General features: G+C 40.1%; 1 protein-coding gene across 3 annotated transcripts in view; it reads left to right on the top strand.

Moving 5' to 3' along the window:
• Nucleotides 1-381: 381 nt before the first annotated feature.
• Nucleotides 382-22,714, top strand: part of LOC122555501 (calsequestrin-2) — a 57,838-nt gene continuing 35,505 nt past the window's right edge. The window contains exons 1-4 of one of the 3 annotated variants that reach the window (XM_087992808.1): nt 382-528; nt 965-1,194; nt 1,410-1,494; nt 21,003-21,103. In XM_087992808.1, the coding sequence (XP_087848934.1) occupies nt 522-528; nt 965-1,194; nt 1,410-1,494; nt 21,003-21,103 (423 nt within the window). In that variant the 5' untranslated portion in view covers nt 382-521. Of the gene's footprint in view, nt 529-585; nt 1,195-1,409; nt 1,495-21,002; nt 21,104-22,714 lie in introns of those variants that run through there. The other 2 variants (XM_087992806.1, XM_087992807.1) reach the window with 2 other exon arrangements.

Below are 22,714 nucleotides of genomic sequence, written 5' to 3'. Positions count from 1 at the left end.
AAGGTAAAGCCAATGAACCGTTAATAATCACTGAAATAATTGAAACCAGACTTCTTGTAAATGATAAATTTAGGATTCATCTTTGCATTTATTTTGTCGCCACGGAAATTTTCGACAGTGCGTTTTAAAATATATCCATGAAATATGTTTTCTTCAGAACATAACGCATTGAATAACATTACAGCTCGAGTGATGAATTTAGATTAAACTATTTTACATTATTACACTTTTATTTTAAAATTGAGAAAGAAGTTCGATTATTCTTTAATGTATTTTTGAATACATTGAAAAGTGCACTATGACACAGTCAGATCGGGTTGCTAGTGTTACAGATCCTACAATAAACTATCTGGCTGGCCTCCTGGGTATGGGTTCTAATGGTCTATATAAAGCAGAACGGTACAATCATTCACTCCGCCTGCGTGTGAAGTATTCTCTCTTCATCCCCGTAACCTTTCCAAACAGCGTCAGCGTGCCAAGATGGAAACATAATCTGCATTCAGCTTTAGTTGCTTTGAGAGATGGAAGGTAACGTTAATATCAGGCTGATAGGTGTTTTTTTTTACTGTTTGCAGTGTCTATCTGAAAGGTCAATCTCTCCCTCCCTCCACAGAAAAGCCCTTCAAAATGAGGATGGCGAATCCCCCTTTGCCTCGTGCCTTTGCTGTTTCAGTGCAGAGTATTTTTAGCTGGAAACAACTGGCTTCTTAAAATGGAGTTTGTAATGGTAAGGGTGCAGGAGGTTGGTATGTGAGGTATCTGGGCTCTGCCTCCGTCTATTCTTTCTCCAGGGACTGTTCTAACTTTGTTACCTCTCCCTCTCCCTGTTTCTCTGATCAGGAGTTGTAACAAGTACTAAAGAAGGAAGGCAAAATCTTTCCAGCGAACCAATTTTATTACCCCTGTTGTTTTTGTTTTTGTGTGTGGTATTGTGTGAATAATATAACTTTTACAATGAATGCAGTCTGGCTCTGTTTGGCGGCTGTCTTTATCGCTTGCATCAGCTGTAGAGCAGAAGATGGACTTGAATTCCCCCGGTATGATGGAAAAGACAGAGTTGCCGACGTCGACATGAAAAACTACCAAAAGATTTTGGAAAAGTATGATATCCTGTGCCTGTTGTATCACGCGTCGGTCCCTGCGGGAGACAAAGTTGCTCAGAAACGGTTTGACCGCGCGGAATTGGTTCTCGAGGTAAGGCATGATTCAGGGTTGATCCTGTTGGGGACTCTTTAAACTTGGACAAAGTACTTAAAACACTTCCAGCAGTATGTTTACTGCCGAGGACTGACTTTGATCAACTCCGCACTTTTGCATAGTAAAGGCACATGCAAACTTTATTTTATTTGAAAATTGCAAGAGATCAAAGCTAATAGTTTATGTTTGTTTCCCTTCTCTTTACGAGACAGCTGGCAGCTCAGGTCTTGCAAGACAAGAACATTGGATTTGGGCTTGTAGATGAGAAGAAGGATGCAAAGCTGGCTAAGAAACTGGGTGAGAAGTAAATTGTTGAAACTAATTGACACATGTTAACTACTGAAAACAATTCCTAAGCTGAGAACCCCTCAGACTACTAACTACTGTTGCTGACATTGCTGAATGTAATAACAACCACAGAAGATGGGGGCATCGTTTAATGAAACATTTATGTAAAAAGGCAAGTCCTATCATACTTCCAGTCCATTTTGAGACAGTCCCATCATTCAATAAGATCGTGACTGATACATTTGTTTGGAGTCCCACCATCGCAATCGTCCCCTCACAACCCCCATCAGGTGTATTAAAAAGTAAAAAGTAAAATTTTTAAAAGTCTTAAAAGTATTTTATGACCACTGCATTCTGAGGGAGAGTGTTCCAAATTTGCACAAGTCCCTGAGAGAAAAGAAAATTCTCTGCATCTCTGTCCTGAAAGGGTGATCCCTAATTTCCAGTGTCCACTAGTTCTGTACTCATCCACAAGTGTGAACATCCTTTCTATGTCTACCTTGTAAAGACTATTCAGGATCTTATCAAGTCACCATAGTCTTACCAGACCATTGGCTGGTCTCTCAGAGAGAGACGATTGATGGTGATTTTGACCTGAGGGCTACCATACCACAGGCAAAGGGTAAGTTTAAGAAGGAGAGTCCTTTGTGGTCATCTCAGCCAAGTGTAGAGATTGGACCCACACTGTTGGCATCACACTGCTTCACAAGCCAACTGTCCAGCCAATTGAGATAAACGAACCCGCACAGGATCTTATACACTTAATCAAATCAAACGTATTTATTTACAACATGCTTCCTGAGTAGAAGGCATGTTGCGATCTCAATTTGTAACCTTTCCAAAAGCCCCTTCACCTTGCTCCTGGCAGAGAACTTTTTCATCATCACTCCCACTTTTTTTTATGTTTTTTAAATATTGAGATCATTTACTTGCCTTTTTCTCTGCCCAGCAAAAGTAGTTGTTTTAAATACTGCTTATAGCAAATAAACTGAAAATTCAATCCCAGCCTTATGCTTGGAATTAATTGACTTTGTTTTGTGCATTGCCAACATGACTTTCTTGGATTTGCTCTGTACATTTTTAGTTATACAATGTAACATTATGTTTATCTTGGAAAGTAAAATCACCATAGTCCCACTCTCTCATTAGAGAGATGACTGTTAGTGAGTTTAACTTGAGGGTTTCCATGCCTTAGGCAAGGAGTGAAGTTAAGGTCAGACCTTCATGGTGACCTCAGATACAGGATTTGAACCTGCCTTGTTGGTGTTACTCCATATTGCAAACCAGTCATCCAGCCGACTGAACTAACCAATTCAGGGCGGCACGGTGGCTCAGCGGTTAGCACTGCTGCCTCACAGCGCCAGGGAGTCTGGTTCAATTCCTGCCTCGGGCAACTGTGTGTGGAGTTTGCACATTCTCCCCGTGTCTGCGTGGGTTTCCTCCGGGTGCTCCGGTTTCCTCCCACAGTCCAAAGATGTGCAGGTTAGGTGAATTGGCCATGCTAAATTGCCTGTAGTGTTAGGTGCATTAGTCAGGGGTAAATGTAGGAGAATGGGTCTGGGTGGGTTTCTCTTCGGAGGGTCGGTGTGGACTTGTTGGGCTGAAGGGCCTGTTTCCACACTGTGGGAAATCTAATCTAATTCCCTAGCTTACAGCATGACAATGATTCTGGACGTATTTTAAGCGAAATGCTTAATGTTGCATAAAGAAGTTTTAATATTTTTAATGCACAGGTGCATTATCCAACATTAATGTAAAAACATAGAAGGATAGAAAATAGAAATAAGAATAGGCTAAATGGCCCATCATGTCTGCGTAAATTGAATTGATCATCTACCTTAATGCCGTTATCACACCCTCTCCCCATACCCCTTCACATCTTTAGCCTCTTGAAATCTAGTTCTTTCGTAAACATGTTCAGTGACTTCGCCTCCATGGCCTTCTATGGCAGAGAATGCCACAGTTCAGTGAAATCTGAGTGAAGAAATTTCTCTTCATCTCAGTCTGAAATAGCCTGTGCGATATTCTGAGGCTGTTTGGTCATTGTTCTGAAGCCCAATGGACAGAGGAAATGCCATCCTGCATACTTTCTTTCCAGCCTTATCAGAATTTTGTATGTTTCAGTAAGATCCCCTCTCAATCTTTTAAACTCCAGTGAATACAGACCCAGTGAACAAAAACTCCCCTTATAGAACAAACCTGCCAGCCCAGGAATCAGTTTGGAGAACCTTTATATTTCATGGCAAATATATCTTTTCTAAGGTAAAGAAACCAGAACTGCACATTATACCACATCTGATCTCACCAAGGCCTTGTACAACAGCAATACAAATTCTTTGCTCTTTTACTCAAGCCAGCTTGCTGTGAAGGCCAACATTCCATTTAACTTCGTAACTGTTGGCTGCAACAACATGCTTGCTGTCAGTGTACAACGGCACCCAAATCCTAATGGTCATCAATGTTTCCCAACCTATCACCATTTAATGAATACTCTGCTGTTCTTTTTCTCTTACTGAATTACCCATGCTATATTGCATTCGCCGCACATTTGCTCATTCACTTGACTTACCTAAATTGCCTTGAAGCCTCTTTACATTTGCCTGTATATCCTCAATCCTATCTAATTTACTTTATACGAAACAGCATTTATTTTTCATATGACCACTTGGTTTGGAGGTTTATGATATCATCAGTTATTTTGTTTTCGAAATTCAAAGTGTTAAAATGGGTATAAGCTTCCAACATGGCAGTTAGGGTACATTTTCTCATTTCATGCCAGAATGTGCTGACTTCCATATTAGCATGAGGTTTCTCTGCTGGTGGCTGAAATTACAATTATTTAAAGTATTGAAGAGCATGTAAATAGTCACTAATGCTTGTTGAGACTGATGCCACTGACCACTTCCCCCATAACCCTTCATACATCTACCCACGTCAATTCAGCACTTTTATTTAAAGAGATTTGACTCCCTCAAAATGCAACTGCTTTGTGACCATAAACGTAAATCATACATGTGTATTACCTCCTCTGTACTATCTTCATTAAAGCAAGGCCACTAATTTTCAGTGCAGCAAGGGCTAGTCCTTTCATTCATGGCTTCTGACCACCATAAAGAAACTAGCCGTAACGGAGGCCAGCAATGAAAGCTGTGCCACAAAAGCAAGTGTTGTTGAACTAATAATGGTAAGCTGAAGAAATGTTTTCATCATCTGGACCAGAGCAGTTGTGTGAAAGATAAAGGAGGACATTAAATTTAAAGGAGTGAGGGCAAAGGCCATAGAAATGGGGAGTGAAATCTTTGAGGATGACTAGTTGTTCAATACCAAGTGTAGAAGAGGGAACATATTTTGGAGAGAAGCATGGGTGGGGACTGAGCAAACCATGGACAAGACAATTTTAAAAGTGAAATGAGAAAGAGAGAATAGGGTAAGTTCCTCGAAGAAAACAAAGTACAGACCAAGGCATAACTGGGTGCTAAGGGTCACACATCCATTACAATAGTTAAAGTTGGGGATGTGGTATATTTTGTTGAGGCAAATAAGGTGATTATCATCATCCATGATCAAAATGTAAAGAAGAAAGGTTTGAAAGAATATTAATACTGAGACAGGCAAGAGAGATGACAAGAGGTACTGAAAACAAAAAAATGTTGGAAATCGCAGCGGGTCAGGCATCATCCATGGAGAGACAGCAGACTAACGTTTCGAGTCTAGATGACTCTTCATCTCGAGCTGACGTGAGGTATGGAGGGGGCAGCATTACGTGATCAGAATGTGAGAATGGCCGAAAAATGGTGTATCAAACTGCCAAACTGGAAAGAACAGGTGGTCCCTCTGGAGTCGGGGGAGGGAAGAGAAGAGATGGTCATAGAGAATGAAACAAGAAAGGGTAAAAGAAAGGGAACAACTGTGTTGAGTTCACAATCTGAAGATGTTGAACTCAATATTAAGTCCAGAACATGAGGTGATGAGAGGAACCAAGAGATAAGAAGGAGAGAGCCATAAATAGTTTAGAAATGCAGAGACATCAAAATGTGCTTGCAAATGAAATAAAAAGAAGCAGTGTAATTGAAGTGGAAAATGGGGCCTATTACATTATTATGTCATTAGTGCCTTTTGGAAAATTTAAAGATTTGGAAAAATATTTAATTGTGAACCAGTGGTTTACTTTCCCTTATAAGGTTATGCATCTGGGCTGCAAACATTTATTGTGACAGCATGGGATGGGTTTCAGCAGCCTTAGGAATGTGATGCAATCAAATCCTGAATGTAATCTAATTCTTCTGGGCAACCAGCATGCAGATAAGCAGCACTACAATGCTTGGCAGTGTTCAGACTTTATTAATGGCCAGCTCTACCATGTCTTTAATACTGGAGTAGTAACCACTGTTGCCACTTTCTATTAATCATTTTCCAATTTGGGAATCTCCGTTAGCACTGACAACAAATTCTATATTTACCACTTCAGAAATTTATAAAGGATAATCTTTTTAGACTCATAAATGAACATGATATTTTTATTTCACATCTTCAGACTCTTTTTTTAATTCAAAGATGAGATGTGGGCTAGCACTTATTGCCCAGCTCTAATTACCTTCTAGAAAGCGTTGGTGAGCTACCTTTTTGAAATGCTTCAGTCCTTGGTGTGGGGATATCCATCATGCTTTTAGGAAGGAAGCTTCAGGATTTTGACCAGCAACACTGAAAGAACCATTATAGATTTCCAAGTCAGGTTAGTTTGTGGCTTAGAGAGAAACTTGCAGGAGGTAGTGTTCCTATGCATTTGCTGCTCTTATCCTTCTCGATGGAGAGTTCATATGTTTGGGAGCTGCTGTAACAGAAGCTTTGGTGAATTACTTCAGTGTTTATTGTTGATGGTACATACTGCTGCCACTGTGTGTCAGTGGTATAGAGAGAGAATGTTGAAGGTTCATGGGGTGCAAATCCAGCATGCTGCTTTTGTTCTGGATCTTCTGAGCTTTTTGAATGTTGTTGGAGCTCCTCTTAGCCAAGCAAATATTCCATCACACTCTTAACTTATGCCCTGCATTTGATGCAAAGTCATTAGAGAGTGAGGAGGTGAATCACTTATGAAGAGTTCCTAGCCTTGAATTTCTGTTCTAACCACAGTAGTGCTCATCCAGTTCAGTTTCTGGTCAATAATAACACCCAAGATGTTGATACTGGGAAATTCAGTGATGGTAATGCCTTTAATATCATAGTGAGGTGGTCAAGTTGTTGGAAATGCTCACTGTGTGGCACTTGTGTGGCATAAAATTAACTTGCCATTTATCAATCCAACCCTGAATATTATCTCGGTCTTGCTGCATCTAGACAAGGCCACATCAATATCCGAGGGGTTGCAAATGGCACTGAGTCTGTGAATCATCAGTGAATATTTCCATTTCTGACCTAATTTTAAAAAGAAGCATTGATGAAGCAGTTGAAGATGACTGGGCCTAGGAAACTACCCTGCAGAGATGTCCTGGGATTGAGCTGATTGATCTCAAGCAACCAAAATCAGCTTCCTTGGTGTTGGGTATGATTCCAACCAATAAGCAGTGTTTCCTGACTTCAGTTTTGCTAGGTCTCCCTAATGCTATACTTAGTCCAATGCCGCCTTGATGTCAAGGATAGTCATCCTCAGGAGTTCAGTTCTTTTGTTCAAATTTAACCAAATTGAGCATCAGTCAGCAGGTTATTACTCACCATGATAACCATTTGATAACAATGTTTACTTCCACTGATCAATTTTGAAAAAACCTGTATCAACTGACAACAACTACCCATCTTAAGCACAATTCTGAAATATGTAAAATAAAACTAGCATGTTCTGTAAACCAACCCAGTCAAACTTTCATGTTTGCTCATGATTTGAAGGTGCCAGTGTTGGACTGGGGTGAACAAAGTTAAAAATCACACAACACCAGGTTATAGTCCAACAAGTTTATTTGGAAGCATTATTTTTCTAGGTGCTGCCTCTAATGAGGCACCTGATGAAGGTACCTGGTTAAATATGTTTGCTGATGTGAGATTTACATTGCAGCCAACCAACAATGTTGACTTTGCTCTTAAACGTATGAAAGTGTTTATGAACCAAAGTTGAGGAAAAGTGAGTTGTCACTGTGGTATTATCTGCTTCAGGATTGACATACAGCATCTTGGAAAAGATGTTGACAAAGTAGGTGATCACTGATACGGAATGCTATATATTAATTATTCTGGGCAGCCAACTTTGAGATAAGAGTACAGTATTCGGGCGCCGCTTCATCTTTTAACATTAACAGCCAACTCCAACATTGGAGTAATTACTATTGTTCCATGCAATACTTGTTCAAGATGTCAGATTATGCACAACAAAATTATTGAGTTAACCATCTTTGTTGACCAAATGAAAGAAATTTCATCAGTTATAAAACAGTATGTTGTATCAATCCTGTCCATGCCTCAGAGATATTCTTTTAGGCATGATTGTTACCAGTTTGAAGGAGAAATTGCAAGAAATTGTGTGATTTATATAGGGCCATAATTATCTATCAAAATAACAGTGAGGCTAAGAATGCTTACTGTTGGCATTATGCAAATACAATAGCAATATCAGACAAAGACAGATGAGTAACTGAATGCAGAAATGCAAAGGTTGCTATTCAAGCTCACCTCACTGTTAGCTTCTCAAAAACACCATCTTGCTATATTCCTCACTGTTCAAATACATTGAACAGTATGAATTTGAATCTGCCTCTGGCACAAACTCAGGCAAGACATTTCAAATTGTGACCACTTAATGGTGTGCAAAGGATTTCCTAATATCATCTTTGCATTTTTTACAAAATGTGTTGAGTTTTTAATCTCTGATTCTTGACCATTTTGACAATGGAAATAGTTTTTCTCACTCTGTTCACTCCAGACCCTTCATCATTTCATAAAATATATCAAATCTCCTTTCAGCTTTAAAGTTAAAAATCACACAACACCAGGTTATAGTCCAACAGGTTTATTTGAAAGTACAAGCTTTTGGAGCATTGCTCCTTCTTCAGGCAGTTAGTGGAGCAGGATCATAGGATGCAAAATTTATAGCAAGAGATCAGTGTGTCATCCAACTGATGTGATATATGGAACAAACCTAGATTGCTGTTAAGCCTTTCAACTTTGTTTAAGGAGAAGAACTGCTTCAATCTATCAACTGTGCCAAAGTCCCTCTTCACATATTTCCTGCATCTTCTTTAAAGCCTTTCTGAGATGTGATGCCCAGAATTAGACAAAATACTGCACAGTACTGTAATTGAGGCCAAATCAATGTTTTATAAATGTTTATCATAAATTCCTTGTTTTTCTATTCCATGCTTTATAAAACAAGGAATCATGAACTTTTCTTTAACCAATTTCTTATGCCACACTCCCTCTTTCAGCATTTTATGTACATAAAGCTTCAGGTCTATTTTTTCAGAACTGTCTTTGAAATTTTAATCTTCATTTTGTATCACCTTTCTTCAAACTTCGTAGCAAAATGTATGGAAATGTACATTTCCGTACATTAAATTTCATCTGCCACTGGTTAGTTCATTTTTCCACCAGCTTGCCTGTGTCCTCTTAAGTTTACCAATATGCTCCTCTGAATTTACAATGTTCCCAAATTAGTCAATACTGTTTATTTTTGCTACAGTCATGTTCTGGTTAAATGTAGCACAGGTACAGTATGCATAGTATCATGCTGATGAATCAGGTATTTTTTCAGTTAGCAGCATTTTCACTGTACGATACACAAAATGCACTCCTAAACAGATCCCTTTCCTGTCAATATGAAGAGTCTTGAGATTCTTTATTACAATAATTCTGTATAGTATCTCCTAGAAGAGATGTCACATTGCAAGGTCAAGAAACAGAGGGCACAGATTTGGGGTAATTAACCAACGAACAAATGTGACATTGGGATGATCATGTCAATGCAGCAAGTTGTTAGGATTTGAAGTGTACAGATTCTGACTTCAGAAAGGGAATGTAATGAATATTTGGAGGAAAAAGAAAAAAAAACCCAGAGATAATGGGTAAAATTCAGAGAATGGGACAAACTTGATTGGTTGTTAAAAGAAATGGTGCAGATTCAATGAGCCAAATGGTTCCCTTCTGTGCCATACTGTTCTATGACTGAAAGTCCTCAACTTGTACAGCAGATGTGAGCTAATCTGACCAACAAAAATTAAATCCTGTCCATTTCAGTCTAAGTGCCCATTAATAGCATTGTAAATGCTGGCTAAAGTTGACTGATCTCTCTGCTGCTGAAAAAGAGCTACTACAGGTATGGAGTATCATTCCTTAAAATTTATGTTACTATAAGAGATGTTTTTAAAAAGGTAACATTTATTTTTCAACCTGTTCTTTCTTGTCCCTTTTAAACTTATTTTTTATTTTATTTAAAATTCAATTTTATTTTGCTTAATAATAGGTGAAAGTCTTATAATTACATCTTAGAGTCATAGAGATGTACAGCATGGAAACAGACCTTCCTCTCAATAATTCTCAGAAATCCAATATAAAAACAAGAACACAAAATACTGGTTAGGCAAAAGTTGTAGAAACAAGCAGAACTAATATTTCAGATCAGTAACTTTCATCAGAATCCTTTAATCCAATCTTTCTTTTCCTTTCTTGTTATTTTCTCCTTCTGTTCCTTTTAATCTTGATCTTACTTTCTGCCACTTATTTTTCTTCTCACACAAACCCTATATATCTGATTTAACATCCTTACCATAATTTAACGGTAATTTACATTTTCCTCTCCTGCACTTTTAATTCTTTCAGTCTGATTGGTTGAGGCTATGTACTATTGCTGGCCCTGTTCACTCAGATCAGTTTCCTTGCTGCAACTATAGCGGCTTATACTTTCAATAATTTCCATCCTAAAGTATCAATGAAATTGCACTGGAAAGGTCTAGTTTCTGCTACAAGATATTATGTTCACTGTTTTAATTTGTCTTCTCTGAAGGAATATTAGTTTAATTTCAAAAGTTGTGAGATGGTGATGTTTGCATTTGTGTTACTAATACTCCTTACAATCTCAATAAATTCCATATATGAAGAATTCTAAAAGAGTCAAAAGTTGACAGTTATTGCAACCAATGCTGCAGTACTCTGATGCAGTTAAACTTTAACAGAAAATAGTTCTGTCTGATAATATAAACAGAAACAGTTGTTAAATAAACCGAAATCTCCATAGATGCTGTCAGAGCTGAGTTTCTCCAGCATTCTGTATTTGTTTTAGAAACAAAAGTTACTGGATAAACTATGGATTTATATGACATTACTCTTTATAATAATTCACTTGGAGTGTTGTACCTAATTATCTCCACTTTTAAAATTCTGATATTTTTGAAGTAGGTTTGTGCTTTGCTTCACAAGGCTACTTCTTCATTATTACCCCTTTAAAAAAATTGCATAAGACTAGATTTGCTGATGGCTTTAACACAATGGAAAATTAAGATTTTAAGAAGTAAAAAGAATGGATCTCTCAGGGATCCAAGCTAAGAAGTCATAGCTGTTATTAAATAAAATTCCAACTGGAAGTGTGATCAGATTGCTGTCAGAATGTACTTCCAAATAGCACAACTTGAATAGAAGCGTGAAAAAGCGATAACAATAACAGTAGTTTTCACGTGACATGGAAAATATCCTTCAACATGGATTAACCGGTAGTAACACATTGTTAGCTTGCTTTAACAGAACAATATCTGTTGCTCCTAGGGAATTCAGGGATAGCATAAAAGCAAAAAAGTGACAAAGGGCAGTGGGAAACGAGAGGATTAGGAAGCCTACAAAGACCAACAGAGGGCAACAAAAAAGAAATAAGGAGGGAGAAGATTAAATATGAGAGTAAGCTAGCCAGTAATATAAAGGAAGACAAGCAGGAAGCTGGAAGAACGCAGCAAACCAGGCAGCATCAGGAGCTGGAGAAGTCAACGTAACATGTGTAACCCTTCTTCAGGACCTGCAGGTTTTTTTTGTATCTAAATAATATAAAGGAAGACTGTAAAAGTTTCTTTAGATTAACAGAGGGCAAAAGAGAGGCAAAAGTGGACATTGGGCTGCTGGAAAATGATGCTGGAGAGATAGTAGTGGGAAACAAGGAAATGGCTAAAGAACTGAATAATTACTTTGTGTCAGTCTTCACAGTGGAAGACACGGGTAATATCCCAAAAATTCAGGAGAATGTGGGGGCAGAGCTGAGTATGGTGGCCATCACCAACAAGATGATGCTAGAAAAATGGAGTGGCCTGAAGGTGGATAAACCACCTGGACCAGATGGACTACATCCCAGAGTTCTAAGGGAGATAGCTGAAAAGATAATGGAGGCGTAGGTGATGATCTTTCAGGAATCACTAGAATTCAGAAGGATGCCAGATGACTGGAAAATTGCTAACATGACTTACCTGTTTTAAAAGGGAAGTATGGCAAAAGTATGGTATGCCTGACAAATCTGCTAGAATTCTTTGAGGAAGTAACAAGCAGGTTACACCAAGGAGAACCAATGGATTTTATCTACCTGGACTTCAAGGAGGCCTTTGACAAGGTGCCGCACAGGAGGCTACTGAGTAAAGTAAGGGCACATGTTGTCAGAGGCTAGGTGCTCCCTTGGATAGAAGCTTGGCTGTCTGGCAGAAAGCAGAGAGTGGAGATAAAAGGGTTCTTCTCAGGATGGCAGCCAGTGACAAGTGGTGTTCTGCAAGGCTTAGTGTTGGGATCACAAATTTTCACTTTATACATTAATGATCTAAATGAAGGAACTGAGGGCTAAATTTGCAGACAATACAAAGATAGGTAAAGGGACAAGTGTCATTGAGGTAGGAGGGAGGCTGCAGAAGGATTTGGACAGGTTAGTAGAGCGGGAAAAGAAATGGCAGATGGAGTATAATGTGAGAAAGTGTGAGGTCATGCACTTTGGTAGGAAGAATTTTCTAAATGGGGAGAAAATTCAGAAATCTGAAGTGCAAAGAGACTTGGGAGTTCTAGTCCAGGATTCTCTCTAGGTAAACTTGCAGATTGAGTCAATAGTTAGGAAATCAAATGCAATTATGGCATTGATTTTGAAAGGACTTCATTATAAAAGCAGGGATTTACTTCTGAGGCTCTGGTCAGACTACATGTGGAATATTGTGCACAGTTATGGGCGCATGTCTCTGGAAGGATATACTGGCCCTGGAGCATGCTCAGAGGATCTCCACGGGAATGGTCCCCGAGAATGAAGAGCTTAACATATGAAGGACATTTGAGGACTCTCGGTTTATACTCAATGGAGTTTAGAAGGATGGGGTTGGGGGGAATCTAATTGAAACAAGCAGAATACTGAATGGCCTGGACAGAGTAGATGTCAGGAAGATGTTTCCTTTGGTAGGAGAGACTAGAACCTGAGGGCACAGCCTTAGAGTAAAGGCTTTTAGAACAGAGATAAGGAGAAACTTCTTCCATCAGAGAGTGATGAATGTATGGAAATCATTGCCACAGTTGGCTGTGGAGGCCAGGTCATTGAGTATATTTAAGACTGAGTTAGGTGAATTCTTGAGTATCAAGAGAATCAAGGGTTACAGGGCGAAAGTGGGAGAATGGGGTTAAAAAAAATCAGCCATGATTGAATAGTGGAGCAGACCGGATGGACTGAATGGCCTAATTTCTGCTCCTATGTCTTATGGTCTTATATTAAGTATAGTTCTTGTATCATAAGTTGACTTTGCTGTTGCTAATCTGTAGCTCTACTTCTGGATTTATGTGAGCAATCCATATTGGGAAAACAGAAAGTCTACTTATGCATGTATGCTATCTGTATGACTTTGTCCATAGTTTGTTTTTTTTTCTTAATCTCATTTGAGTCATTAACCATAGCAGCAATGCAACTTGGCTATTGTGTATCAACCAAGCTCAATGGTGGAAGCCAAATGTCTTACCATCAAATGCATATTAAATAAAATTGAAGGAATGGGAAAAAAATATACTTCTATATCAAGCATTGTAAAGCTCCAAAATTAATTTCAGCTGTCTGAGAGCTACAGCCAAACTGAAGAAGGGGGTAAGGTGATGGGAATAACATACAAAATTGAGTTTGCAGGGAATGTACAGTTTGTCTTTCAAATGAAAGCTAGATTCGTTTTTGAAAGTCAAGTATCTTTCAAGTTATATAGAAAGAGAAGAGATTACTTTGCTTAAATGTTCATTTAAATGTTCTGAAATTTACTTTATTTCTTTTCAGGCTTAAAAGGGTACTTCTAAAGATTTTCTTAAATTGGCTGAATTCTTTTTCCCTGTTTCTCTGTCCTAGAAATTTATGTTAGTTGATGGTTCGTGTGGGTTGGTTTACATCTAGATAGTGCATGTTGGGTGGACCAAAATGTTTTTATTTCCTGTTCTTTTCATATGCTCACAACTGTTATTTCCCTGTTTTTGGGATGGCTTGAGAAACACCTCGATGCAAGAGGGTAGGTACAAGGTTGCCCAATTTGGCACTGCAGGGCACTCTACCAAGTGAACACCAGGGCACATTTTGGTACTTATGATAAGCATGACAGCATACACTACTTGCAGAACTGGAAAACAGGTCATGAAAAATACAAACAGAAAAATTCACATTTTATAGCACTTTGGCCACTCTCAGAATATTTCAATACTCACAAGCAAACAATTACTCCTGAAATTAAGTAATTATTGCTATGTTAGCAAATGTAGTAGTAAAGCAAAGAGCCAAATACAATAATGTGATATGTAATGAATCTAGTGGTGTTATTTGAGAGGTAAATGTTGGCCAGACAATCAGCTTGTCTTCACATAATACCCTGGGATCTTTACATCCATCTGATTACATTGACAGAGCCTTGGCTTGACCTCTCTTCTGAGAGACAGCACCTTTGATCTAATGACATTCCCTCAGCATCAGACCGAAATGTCAAGTCTGAGAGAGCGATTGGACCTAAGACCTTTTGATTTATGTGCATGTGAGCTAATACAAGCCAGACTGACATTGGATTACAAAGGATATATTGCACAGAGCCAGACTATTTGATCCAACTAGTGCATGTGGCATTTACTCGAGCCTCCTCCCTTCTTCCCTCATCTATTTTCTTGTTAGGGATATGGTAAAAGGGCATGTAGAAAATCCTCATATGTTTAAGCAGAATCAGCATACCTTTATAAAATGGAAATCATGTTTTGACAAATTTATTAGAGTAAAATAGATAGGTGGAGGCCAGTAGATGTAATGCATTTCAATTTTTTAAAAACCCATGTGGTCCCACACAAAACATAAAATGAAGATGCAAGGGATCGTGAGATTAGGTATTGAACAGAAAACAGAGTGTGTGAATAAGCAGGTCAATTTTGGGTTTACGACTTTAATAGGCTGCTGCAGGGATCAGGAGAAAGTGAGGTCTGCAGACGCTGGAGATCAAAGCTGAAACTTTATTGCTGGAACAGCACAGCAGGTCAGGCAGCATCTAGGGAACAGAAGATTCGACGTTTCGGGCACATGCCCTTCTTCAGGAATGAAGAAGGGCATGTGCCCGAAACGTCGAATCTTCTGTTCCCTAGATGCTGCCTGACCTGCTGTGCTGTTCCAGCAATAAAGTTTCAGCTGCTGCAGGGATCAGTACTTGGGCCTCAGTTATTTATAATCAGTCGTACGGTATATAACTTAGAAGAGGTGACTAAGTGTGACATGTGCAAGTTAACTAACAATACAAAATTAGGTGGAAAAGTAAGTGTAAAAAGACCACCAAAAGTTTCCAGAGAGACACTGATTGTCTGGGTGAATGTGGAAGAATATGAAAGTTGGCATATAATGTGGTAAAATATGTGGTCACCCATTTTGGTACAAAATATAAATAAACGCAGGACATTTTTTTGAATTGCCAGAAATTGGAAGTATTTCCACTGAGAGAGACCTAGACATCCTTGTTTACGATGGTTGTGGAAGGAAATTGCCTGAGTTGGGTGTTCATAGCTACAGAAACTAAGATTGAACTGAGGGAGACTATGAACAAGCTGGTCGATTCTGAGACCATTAGACAAGACATTGTAGATAAACACCACATTGTTTTTAAAGCCACACTTTGAGAAATGAAGGAAGTTCAGGTTAATCTCAAATAGTCAACTCGAAAGTCTGAGAGAATGCACTGTTACATACATCATCATCTGAAAGTAGAGTCAGTATTAATGAGGCTAGTGGACACCAGTGTACTTGAGCTAGTAACGACCAGTGATTGGACAACTCTAATTGCAACCGTTTTAAAACATTAAGGATCAGTCCAAATCTGTGGTGTCTTCAAGGATTAATGCCCATTGCCTTTTGATTGAAGATCTGTTCAGTGGGCTGGCAGGGGTGGGGTGTCAAAAATCTCAAAGATGAAGCTTTCACTAGCAGATGGCAGTCGCTGATGAATACTAACACCTGCTGGTCATAGTGACTCATTGGGACTTGTTTTGCTATACAGGTACAGGTATCCCCTGCTTTTCAAACGTTCACTTTATGCAATTTAGCTTTTACCAAAGATCTATCTTAGTATCTGTTTTCGCTAACCTGAAGAGGATTTTCGCTTTTTCAAAAAGCGATGATACTTCTTCCCATATAAATCATTTTCAGCTTACAAAAGGTTTTCCTGGGAACGCTCTACGTTTGATAATGGAGGCTACCTGTACAGGGCTCTCCTTTGTGATCATGTCAGCGCCTGATTTATTTCAGAGATTTATGGACCAAATTCGAAGTGGACTAAAAGTGCTACAATGCTACCTTAATGATTTCTTGATCATTGCTTCACAAAGGAAGAGAACCTGAGGATTTTGGAGGAGAGCTGAAAATGTGTTGCTGGAAAAGCGCCGCTGGAAAAGCAGGTCAGGTAGCATCCAAGGAACAGGAGAATCGACGTTTCGGGCATAAGCCCTTCTTCAGGAATGAGGAAAGTGTGTCCAGCAGGCTAAGATAAAAGGTAGGGAGGAGGGACTTGGGGGAGGGGCGTTGGAAATGCCCCTACTGCGAATCCTCTTACAAGGATGCCTTCCTTGAAGAAGCTCTTTTCCTCCCACACACTTTCCTCATTCCTGAAGAAGGGCTTATGCCCGAAACGTCGATTCTCCTGTTCCTTGGATGCTGCCTGAACTGCTGCGCTTTTCCAGCAACACATTTTCAGCTCTGATCTCCAGCATCTGCAGTCCTCACTTTCTCCTCGAAGAGTTTGGAGGAGACCCTAAAATGCATGCAAGTACATTGGTTGCAAGTAAAAAAAAGGGTAGTGTGATTGCTTCCAGAACTTGACTGAATGCTTAGGGCACATCATCAACTGTAAGGGGCTTCACAAGGCACCAAAGACAATGGAGGCAGTCCTGGAGGGTCCCATTTAAGATCTTTCTTGGGTCTTGAATTATTATGGAAAATTTATTCCAAATTTGGTGTCGCTTTTGAAGCTATTACACAATCTTCTGTGCAAAGGTCTTGGAAATGGAACCTGGACTATGAGCGATTGGATCTTGCTGTTAAACAGGCACCGAAGGTCAGATATTTTGGTTCATTTGACCCTAGGTTGCCCTTGCAATTGCAGTTACCTCACCATACAGAATTGGTACACAGCCTACCCAATGGAGAGGGGAAATCGATTGTCTTCACTTTGCATGTGCTCATGAATGTAGAGATGTGATTGGTCAATTGGAGAAGGAGAACCTCGGCATCATTTTTGGTGTGAGGAAACTTTACCACTATTTAGTCATAGAGTCATAGAGCATTTGGCTTGCATGCCTCTAAACCCTTTCTATTCCTATGCCCATCCAGCTGCCTTTTAAATGCTATAATTGTACCAGCTTCCACCACTTCCTGTGGCAGCTCATTCCATACATGCACCACCCTCTGTGTGAAAAAGTTGCTCCTTAGGTCCCTTTTATATCTTTCCCCTTTCACATTAAACCTATGCCTTCTAGTTTTGGATTCCCCCACCTCAGGGAAGAGACCTTGCTTATTTACTCTAACCATAGCCCTCATGATTTTATAAACCTCAATAAGATTAACCCTCAGCCTCTGACACTCCAGGGCAAGTAGTCACAAACTATTCAACCTCTCCCTATAGCTCAAATCCTCCAACCATGGCAACATCCTTGCAAATCTTTCCTGAAACTGTTTGTTTTACAACATCCTTCCTATAGGAAGGAGACTAGAATTACACGCAGTATTCCAAAACTGGCCTAACGAATGTCCTGTACAGTTGTAATATGACCTCCCAACTCCTACATTCAGAGCACTGACCAATAATGGCAAGCATACCAAACACCTTCTTCACTATCCTATCTACCTGTGACTCATTTTCAAGGAACTATGAACCTGCACTCCAATGTCTCTTTGTTCAGTAACACTCCCCAAGACCTTACCATTAAATGTTTAAGTCCTGCCCTGCTTTGCCTTTCCAAAATGCAGCATCACATTTATCAAATTGAACTCAGCCCATTGTCACTAATACAGCTGCCACTTCGTTCTGCTAACAATCATCCCCTTAAGTTAATCTTCAGCTCACATACTGAGATTTCCTCAATGGCGGCCAGAGTGTGCCCTATTCCTCTTGGCAAACTCAAATGGTATAAAATATGAGTAGTTAGAGGGACACACAAACACAAGTCCAAACTGTTCCCAACCTTGAATGAAATGCAATCCATAGTAGATTGATGATTTTCTATTCTCTACTTCTCCCAGTCAGAAACTGTGCCAATGACGGTGACAGGTGATGGAAGGAGCCACCCAGAGGTCATGCCATCCATATCCTGTAGGTGGGAGTTGTTGGTTCAGAATGACAGTCTACTTTGGAGGATGAGGCTGATCATCCCTCCAATCCAATGGTACACCAAGCGCCATCGAGAACTCACCAAGAGCTATTTTAGGTGGCTGAATTTGGATGCATAAATTGAAGAAAAAACACAGCTTGTGCCAGGCTTGTGGCAAAATCAGAAACACACCACCATTGTCACTGGGGACACCCCTGGGAATAGCACAAACTACCATGGCACCATGTCCACATTGATTTTGCGGCTCTTTTGAGGGTCAAATGCTGCTGCTGATAGCTGATGCTCATTCTAAGTAGCCAGCGGTGACAGTAATGAAATTCACTTGTGCAGACCTAACCTTTGAGAAACAGGACAAAATGTTTGCAAGGTTCAGTAGCCCTCAGCATATTGTCAGCAACAATGGTCCTCAGTTTCTCATGCAGGAATTTACTGACCACATGAAATGGAATGACATTCAGCACAATACTCTATCATCCTTCGACCAATGGTCTTGTGAAAGGATTTGTACAGCCATTAAAGCGCTAATTGAAAGCATAAAAGGGGAGTGGTCACTTGATTTTCAGACCAACAGCTTCCTGACCATGTACCAAAACACCTTCATGCCATGACCAGAACTTGTCGGCATACATGTAGTTGAATTAGAAGTTATGAGCTATGTTCAATTTATTGCTACTTGAAGATTGCTACTGTTTCCACACTGTAAGTAATCTAATCTAATCTAGATGCATTGTCAAGAAGAGTAATTTAGCCCAGCTGTCCAGATGGGAAACAAACTCCAGGAAGTATTCCTTTTGTAAGGTGACCAGGTACTGGCACAAAGCTACACCACGACTGAGGTGTGGAATGATAGTAACAAAGTCAGCCTGATGGACGTCATAGAATATGAGTTCCCTGATTTGTGCTGTTAACCTGGTCCAGTCGAGGAGCCCTGGCTAACAGATATAAACAGGAATGTCAGAGATTCTGTTCACTCAGAGTGGGCTGTGAGGGAGCTGTGTCAGTGTCAAAGACAGTCCACATGTAAATAAAGGGTGACTTGGTAACAGGATACCAGCCTCTGTGGAGTTATTTCAGTGCGGGTACCTGTCACAGTCCTGTCCAAGATGGGTCTCATATCCTACATGGTCCAGATCCTTGACAAGATTGTGTGGTGAAGGCATCCTGACCAGCTGTTAGCAGAACATCCCAAGTTTTGGAGCTTCCAACCACCACATAACCTCAATACAGGACCACTGCCTTACTTCTTGAAGTTAAAAATCCAACTATAGAGTTACCTGATGAAGGAGCAGCACTCTGAAAGCTAATACTTCCAAATACACCTGTTGGACTGTAACCTAGTGTTGTGTGATTTTTAACTTTGCCTGCCCCAGTCCAACACCAGCACCTCCACATCATTATTTCCTGAAGACAGCACACTGTCTCCAGAGCAACTCACTAGAGCCAGTGTGGATACTGCCCCTGTGGAAAGATACTGTCTGTGTGTCCTCTAGAGTTAAGCACTCTTTATGCAAGAGTTCCACATATCACTAAATGAATCCAACACCAAAAGTAAAAAGACAGCTAGTGAAAAATATACACACACTGAACAGATTATTATTATAAGCACTGCCAACCCCCCAACCCCACATCCCTGTTTGTTGTGTTTAGTGTATCATGCCTCCGTGAGTGTTTTGCTGCTTAAATATATATTGTATTTGGAACAATGTAAATACTGGGAGTTTTATTTAAGAGGAAGTTTGAAAATAAATGGGGAAGGGTGTTCTGTGTTAGAGTTGCTGTATGTTATAATGGTACAGTGTCTCTTGAAGAGGTGGGTCAAGTGACACTGGTGAGTGTTCAGCCTATGCTCATGAGTTTGTTCAGAGTTATTTTATCTTTTACAAAGTGCACTGCTTCAGAATGAAAAAAAACTTCTCTGTTAGGTTGCAACAAACAATGAGTTTGTACTTTATTAGTTCTGACTGGAGCCAGTAACTGCCCAGCACAGAATACCAACAGAGTCACATGTGTGTAAAAAATGGTTCCCTACCTCAGTGCAAGCTCGGTTTGTGTGGTAAGTCCACATGACCTATCATCCTGCTACTGTCTAAACAAGGAAATATAATGACAATGCTTCTACTTGTATACTAGCATCCGATCTTGAAATGGAGGAGAATGAATATTGTAGAGTTGTGTGGTTTGACGCCTGTGAAGGTTCCTGTGCCTTGTTAGGAAATAAGAAGGCCAACTGCCCAGTGGCAGGTTGTGGGATTGGCACACCCAGCAGATCTGCAAGTCATTTCTCCTGTTTGGGTTGGGGAGCAACCAAAGACTGCCTTGGAGAGGAATCTTCACATTCCAAACACTTCAGATTCTTCCAGCATATGCATGCCATGCCTATCCCAGCATTCTTTCCAGTGTGTGGCCACTGTATGGACGCCACTAGAAGTGTCTGCAAAGAATGATGACCACTTTTTACAGATTTCAGACTGTGAAGCCCAGTTTCACGATCAAATTTTGTTGTATGAGCTGCAAGATTATCATAACTAGGACTGAATTCAAACAGCAATTTGCATCAATAGTAGAACTACTTGTTGAAGCATCGGAGCCACTCAAAGCTGAGCAGTAAATATTCATGGAAATGTGATTTTCTTCCGTATGTTGTGTGAGATTTTAAAGCTTTCAGAATAACATCCAGCTTCCAGAATATGTTCTGTTTCACTTAATGTCTCCATTTTTCACAGGTTTGATCGAAATTGGAAGCGTATATATTTTTAAAGATGATCATCTGATTGAGTATGATGGCGAACTCTCACCTGAAGTTCTTGTTGCATTCCTTCTGGATGTGAGTAAAACTAACTCTGTTATTACCAGTACCTTCTTCTCAAGTAATTAGATATAGTTTTTTTGTCTATTTTTCAGTGCCATATGTGTGGCAGGGTCACACGTAGTCATGTTTCATGTGTTAGCAGCTACTCAACACTACAGCTGAGTCCAAATTTTCTTTCCCTGACATCCATCCACACACTTACTAAGGGAAGACATAGGCTGGCTAACAAGTCCAGAATCTCAGATTGCAGTGTTAACAGTGCATTGTACATATAACCACATTATATCGTAGTGGAGTGGAGTCAGGATTGGTTCAGATATTCTGATAGTCAGTTACCCATTAGAGGAGTATTGACTGGACTTGAGTCAAGACCGAGCTGAAATCCCTGGTGACTCCAAAGGTGGTGCCCAGGAAATTGAAAATTCCAATGGATAAATTATTTGGGTTTGGAACCTTCCAAAAAAAGCTCTTCAAAATCAGGGATTTCAGAGGGTTCCATCTCAGGTAAGTTTGATAGTTACCCAGGAAACATTAGAGGCTTAAAAGCCTACCCCAAATCCTGAATAATTGTTAAACTGAATCCCTGGCTCACCACTGACCAACGATGACATCACCTCAACCCAGCCCAGCCTAACATTAGGCCCCTGCTGGACTGACCCCAACCCCACCATCAAACACCCATACCCACCCCACTCAAAGCATCTGACACTCTCCCGACTGGATTTGCTCCTCCTTACCTACCCTGCCACCCTTTCCAGCCCGATACAAACCTCCTCCTGGTATGAACATTGCCAATCACCCTCCCAACCTGACCTTTGATCAACTCTAAATATTACATCTCTTATCTGCTACGGTACTCCCGAAACTACCAGATGTCCTATTCCCTTCCCCCAAACTCCTCCCCCCTGCTATCCAGGCACTCTACCCTTCTATTCCCTAACCAAGCTGCCACCATAAGCCCTCACCCGTTTGCCACCCTACCCTGCTCACCTATCTGACAAACTCAACCTACTCTCACCATCTGCCCCCCTACCCCTACACCTAGTTTATGTATCTACCTATCACAGTATTTGCCAGAGTGACTGACTTCGCTGTTGGACTCTAAAATTACAGAACATACACACTGACTGCTACAAAGGAGGGTGTTCTTTCAATGACAATTTCTCCCTGCTGGTTACACAGAGTCTTTGATAGATCTCCCCTGTTTTGGATCAGGGAATTCCTGTCCAGGAATTACCAGTGTAGAAGTAATCTAAAGGCATGTACATTTGTCTAATTAGGGACAGAAATTGGGTTTCTGATGCTAATTGGAATTTCTGAGTCATTGAGTCCAGTGACAGGGGCAATGATTGAGCAAGCTGCTCTATTCTAATTGAAGTTGAGCTTAGTCAATTTTGTTATATATGCAGCCATCTAAGGGAGGGGTGAGTATTCTATCAATCCCTTGATTTGAGCTTCTATGGAAGAGAGGAGTTGAGGGTTAAGGAAATGAGCAACTCAGCATAGAATATTCAACTTTGCCTTGCTCTTATAGGCTTAGTGCTGATTCAGTTCACCTTCTGGTTAGTGGCCACGAACGCATTGATCGTGAAGTGCTTGGTATGGATGAAGAATTACAGGTTAATT

The sequence above is a fragment of the Chiloscyllium plagiosum genome, unplaced genomic scaffold (assembly GCF_037043375.1).
Source record: "Chiloscyllium plagiosum isolate Xiang-an unplaced genomic scaffold, Cpla_swu_hap1 HiC_scaffold_12, whole genome shotgun sequence".
NCBI lineage: Eukaryota > Metazoa > Chordata > Chondrichthyes > Orectolobiformes > Hemiscylliidae > Chiloscyllium > Chiloscyllium plagiosum.
The sequence above is the reverse complement of the archived record's forward strand: the minus strand, read 5'-3'. Positions and strand labels throughout refer to the sequence as shown.